The sequence below is a fragment of the Erinaceus europaeus genome, chromosome 3 (assembly GCF_950295315.1).
Source record: "Erinaceus europaeus chromosome 3, mEriEur2.1, whole genome shotgun sequence".
Taxonomy (NCBI): domain Eukaryota; kingdom Metazoa; phylum Chordata; class Mammalia; order Eulipotyphla; family Erinaceidae; genus Erinaceus; species Erinaceus europaeus.
Genome location: NC_080164.1, coordinates 124,731,086 through 124,737,085, shown reverse-complemented (window position 1 = coordinate 124,737,085; position 6,000 = coordinate 124,731,086). Strand labels below are relative to the sequence as shown.

The window sequence follows — 6,000 nt, the reverse complement described above, 5'->3', positions numbered from 1 at the left end:
CTGAGGAGATAGCAAAAGGAGCAAGCCATCAAAGAACTGGCAAGAAAATGTTTCAAGTAGAGGGAAGGGTCAATGCAAGGGTCCCTGAGGGAAGAGTTTCCTTGGAATGTTCCAGAAACATGCAAAAGTGTTTGTGGGAGACAGCAAAAGAAGGTGGTAGTAGAGCTGTTTGGTTTCAGAGCATGTTGAGTACATTTTTGCTCTGACTTCAAAGAGTTATAGACTTCCTTAGTTTTAAAATTCATAAAATTTTATTTATTTATTTGGTAGGATTGAGAGAAATTAAGAAATTAATTAACCTTAATCACAGATAGTCTTCAATCCCAGCCTGTTGTATCTGGCTCTATACCAAATATCTATCACCCTTTTGGTACACAACCCTGTCAGGACACCAGGAAAATTCCCCCCACCTCCACCCCTACTTCACAGTCTGGATATTCTTACCTCATTTTTCTCAATTAAGGTTCAAAGGCTCCCTCTGACACCTTTCCCTGTTTCTCTGTTAAGAGTCACTGTTCCTTTCAAGGTGATTCCCTGAGGGATGGGATATGGATTCTGGTGGTGGGAATTGTGTGGAGTTGTACCCTCCTTATCCTATGGTTTTTGTCAGTGTTTCCTTTTTACAAATAAAAATTTTTTTAAAAATTCTAAAGCAAAATACTGACATTTTCTAGGTCTGGTTTTTTGATCAGAAGTTTTTTATTTTTTAATTTTCTTCTTTGGTTTCTTTTATGTTTTTCTGTATTAGAGTTAAATGTTTTAACAATTAACTCCCACATGTTTGCATGCATAAAAATATTAAAATTTAGAAAAGATGGCTTTCAAATAAAAAAAAGAATATTCCTATCAAGGTTTGGTTAGCCATCTCCCCTTCTAGGTATGACTTATAACAAACAGCTCTACTAATAAGGCTCCTTGTGTTCTCCTATGTTCTAGCCATACCTTTGTAATAAATTTCTTTATCTCAGTTTGCTTGGATATCTCTTGTTGGAACTCTCACTGATAAACTAGGCCTTTGGGGGGGCGGGTGGTGGCACACCTGGTTGAGCACACGTTACAATGTGCAAGGGCCTGGGTTCAAGCCCCTGGTTGCCATCTGCAGGGCGAAACCTCTGCAAGTGGTGAAGCAGTGCTGCAGGCTCCTCTCTCTCTCTCTCTTTCTCTCTCTCTCTTTGCATCTACCTTTTCCCTCTTGGTTTCTGGCTGTCTCTATCCAATAAACAAATAAAGACAATAAAAAAGTAAAATAAAATAAACTGAGCCTTTGAAATAAGAATTTGCAATCCTTTGAGACTTTCTTCTCTAATAAGAGGAGTTGCACCTTTTAAATCTTAGCTCTACTGTTCCCCACCTCCACTTCCCGAGAGAGTGACTGTTTTTTAATGCTTTGTTAAAAGATGTCACCTTAATCACAGATAGTCTTCAATCCCAGCCTGTTGTATCTGGCTCTATACCAAATATCTATCACCCTTTTGGTACACAACCCTGTCAGGACACCAGGAAAATTCCCCCCACCCCCACCCCTACTTCACAATCTGGATATTCTTACCTCATTTTTCTCAATTAAGGTTCAAAGGCTCCCTCTGACACCTTTCCCTGCCCACTATCCTAATGTTTACAGTCTTCATGTTAATGTCAAATATTTAAGATGACTCTTAGAAAAAATTCTAAATCTTTTAGCACCATAATCTCCAAGATTGCAAAATCAGGATAAAAATAATGTTAAATTCACAGGGTTGTTGGATGAATAAAACAAATGCCACATCCTGGAAAATCCATTGTCTTCTCCAAGAAATGCATGGCTGACTATAAAGAAGCAATTTCCCTTCATCTCTACATCCAACTTTTGTTGATTGGTTTCTAAGAAGTAAAAACTTCATTAATACTCTGAGTAGCATAAAAAAATTGACATTTCTCTGCACTAATTCTCTAAGTTTTATTTGTCACCTCATCTAATCGCCACAACAACAGTAAGTTCTCTATAAAGCCTATTTTATATCTTTTTTATTTTCATATGAGAGAAAATATAGGCACAGAGAGGAAGCAACTCACTCAAAGTCAAGAATAAAAATTAAAACCTAGAGTTAACTGAACAGAGAGCCACACTGTTAATCCTCTTGCTTATAGTCTCACTTGCTTATGTTCTTCGGGACATATGTGAAGACAAATCACAAAATAGGCTCCAATTTATGAGATGTGTAGAAATTATGATGCAACTGAAAATAAAGTATACATGTTTGCAGAAATTCACGACTCATCACTCAGCTAAGGCAATGCACTCTCAAACCCAACCTAAACCAACTGTGCTTGGCTATCTGAGCTGTAGCATAGTCAAAAGTGTTCTATATGAGCCTCACCTGAACTGAGAGCATGTTCCACTTCCTGCATGATCACCCCAGGGGAGGTGCTGGTGACCTCCACACCGATTTTCCCACAGGTAACCACGACTGACAGCGTTGTTTGGGTTGTCTGGGCTATTGTTTGGGTTGTCTGGGCTGTTGTTTGGGGCACTGTCACAGTGGGCACTGGCTCTGTGGTGGCATGTGTAAAGGGTGTGTGGCCAGAGCTGTGTTCCTCTGTTGCGGCCTTGGATGTGGTCGGAGCCTTGAATGTAGCTGGGGCTTTGGACATGGTTGGAGTTGCTGTGGGCTTGGTGTTGGCCTCAGTGGAAGAGCTGTGGTTGGTGCTGACAGAGGCAGAAGCCACCTCTGGTGGTGTGGTTGAAAGAGATGAGGGTGATGAGACCAGGGCCTGAGGAGAGGTGAGTGTGGAAGATTTGGTGGTAGCTGGCACACTGGCATTGGGAAGGCTTGAGGTGAGTTCCATGAAGGACGTGGCTGTTACATGGACTCCACTGTTTGTTGGTGAGGGGTTTGTTCTTGTAACATTCCAGTTCAAGACTGTGCTGGTGATCTCTTCTTTGGGCTCTTTCGAGACATTAGTGAAGACTGGAGAGGTCTGGGCTGTTGCAGTGACTGGAAGGATAGAGTTGCTGGGGAAGCTTTTGTTGGAGGCAGCAGAAAGGCTTTGTGAGGAGTTGATCCAGATGGCCGTGGGTGAGGTGATTTTTGTTGGGAGAGAAACTGGCTTGGAAGCTGTGGTGGGCATGCTTTGGACTCTCAGGCCTGTGAAAGAGCCAGCACAGAAATGGTTAATTCAGGGAAGTCAGGCAGTGGCACAGCCTGTTAAGCGCACTTAGCAAAGGATTTCAGTTCGAGCCCCCAGCTCCCCACCTGCAGGGGAGTCGCTTCACAGGCGGTGAAACAGGTCTGCAGATGTCTTTATCTCCCCCTTTCTGTCTTCCCCTCCTCTCTCCATATCTCTGTCCTATCCAACAACAACGACATCAATAACCACAACAGTGTTAAACAACAGTGTTAAGGGCAACAACAGGGGGAAAAAAAAAAGAAATGGTTAATGTGTGAAAAAGAGAGAGGCAAGGCTGTTTGACATTTTTATAGGTCTTTCTCACTTTTGCAAAGTGTAGCCCATTTTCTGGGGAGTGGGACGGTAGTGCAATGGGTTAAGCGCACGTGGAGCAAAGTTCAAGGACCTGCGGTGTAAGGATCCCGGTTCAAGCCCCGGCTCCCCACCTGCAGGGGAGTCACTTCACAGGTGGTGAAGCAGGTCTGCAGGTGTCTATCTTTCTCTCCCCCACTGTCTTCTTCTCTTCTCTCCATTTCTCTCTGTCCTATCCAACAACGACGACATCAATAACAACAACAATAATAACTACAATAAAACAACAAGGGCAACAAAAGGGTATAAATGAATTTTTAAAAAATTAAAAAAAATTTTCTTCCCACTAATTACTAGGAATCCCTTTGTGACTATCAGTTGAAAGCAGCCCAAAGGCTCAGTAAGTGCAATTAGTAGATCAGTCCACACACATCCTGCCAGTATGCAGAAAAAAAATCACTCGATTTCTTGCTTGCTTAAAACCTGGCCCTTGGGGGGAGGTATAATGGTTATACAAAAAGAGTATTACTATGCACAATGACCTGGTATCAAGTCCCAGGTCCTCACCTGCAGGAAGAAAGCTTCATAAGTGATGAAGTAGTGCTGCAGGTGTCTTTTTCTCTTTCTCCTTCTCAGGCCCCTGTCCCTCTCTATTTCTCTCTGTTCTATCAAGTAAAATAAATAAAGTTTAAAAATAAATAAAAACCTCAGGTCCCAGATTCAATCTTGCATACTTCCATAAGCCAGAACTAAGCAGTGTTCCGGTAAACAAAATAAAACAATCATCTGGGGAAACTGTTTGTCTCTATAGAAATGTGTGGTCCGAGAGGTGGCGCAGTGGATGGAGCAGCGGACTCTCAAGCATGAGGTCCTGGGTTCAGTCCCCGGCAGCGCATGTGCCAGAGTGATGTCTGGCTCTTTCTCTCTCTTCCTAGGTTTCTCATTAATAAATAAATAAAATCTTAAAAAAAAAAAAAAAGAAATGTATATGGATAGCTGAAGGGCTGCTCCACCAGTTCCCCCCATGTGTGATGGGTAAAAAAGGCATGGAGAAAAAAAGCTGAGAGAGGAGGATTCTGAGACTTGAAATATTTTCTGGTACTGAAATCCAGTTCTTCCCAATTCTAATTATGATCATACTATTTTGCAAGATTCATAATTAATATTGCTTTCTTTTCCCCACTTTCCATTTATCCATTTCATTTCATTTCATTTCATTCACTGGTTTCAATGTACAAACACTTTACTAGATACTGGGCTTAAAATTTAACTTTTTATGTAAAACATCTTTTGACTGCTTTCTCAAGCCCTTGCTATTTTCTTTTTTAAATTTTTTTATCTTTATTCATTTTAAATAGAAACAGAGAGAAACTGTGAGAGGAGGGGGAAATAGTGTGGAAGAGAGACAGAGAGACACCTGCAGACCTGCTTCACCACTTGTGAAGCTTACCCCCTGCAGGTGGGGACCAGGGGCTTGAACCCGGATCCTTGAGCACTGTAATGTGTGTGCTTAACCAGGTGTGCCACCGCCTGGCTCCGCCCTTTCTATTTTCTTAACACAACTAGCTCCTTTCTCCCCATCATTTCCATCTCACTGGATGGCAATCTCATTTACTCAGTTGCACAGTAAAGAACATCATTATTGGTGCATGTTTTTCCCCTCACAGTCCACAGCACATCCAATGATAGATCATGAAATGTATCCCAACCCGACCACTTTTTGCCTCTTCACCAATTACCTCAACATCATTTGAGTTGCCAGTCACTGAATCTGCCATAGTCTCTTCACTGGTTTTCTAGGGTTTAGGTTTTTCCCTTTTGTGATTATTCTACTCAAAGCAACCAGCATGATGCTTTAAAGTTATAAACATATCATATTCTTGAAAAGATCAAAATTTAATGACAGTGTTCTTTTGCACATAGAACAATATCTCAAAACTACTTCCTTTTGTCATTTCATGTTCTTCTCTTTCTTAGTTGAGCTGTACTTAAATGTTGCCTCTTCCACAGGGAGCCTTCCCAAACCTAACTAAAATTTTTCCTACCCAACTTGTTTATTTTTTAATTCAAAATGTTTTAATGGTTAAAATATACACAGCACTTACCACATTATTTTATGGTGTAGAACTCAGTGGTACTAAGTATATACACATTGCTATTCAATCATCACCATCTACATCCAGAACATTTTCATCTTTCCAAATGGAAATTCCTTAACTGTTAACTAATGATGCTTCAACCTCTCTTTCTAGTCTCTGGACACCACTATTCTATTTTATGTCTCCATGAATTTGATTGTTTCATGTATTTCATGTGATTAGGTTATTTCACTTAACAAGTCTTCAAGGCTCATCCATTGTGTAGCACTTGTCAGAACTTCCTTTAAAAAAAAGTGGAATACCATTTCACTGTATGCAGATAAGTCATTCTGCTTTTCCATTTAGGAGCCAAAGGACTTAATATGTTGTTTTTATCCTGAATAATGTTATGAATCTGAGTGTATCTGTATTAATTTGAGAACCTGCTTTCATGGCGGGGGGT

General features: G+C 40.8%; 1 protein-coding gene across 2 annotated transcripts in view; it reads right to left on the bottom strand.

Annotated features, from left to right (window-relative positions):
- PARM1 (prostate androgen-regulated mucin-like protein 1) overlaps positions 1 to 6,000 on the bottom strand; it is a 134,018-nt gene that overhangs the window by 44,774 nt on the left and 83,244 nt on the right. For both annotated transcript variants that reach the window (XM_060187860.1, XM_060187861.1), the window contains exon 2: positions 2,358 to 3,125. In XM_060187860.1, the coding sequence (XP_060043843.1) occupies positions 2,358 to 3,125 (768 nt within the window). The remainder of the gene's footprint in view (positions 1 to 2,357; positions 3,126 to 6,000) is intronic.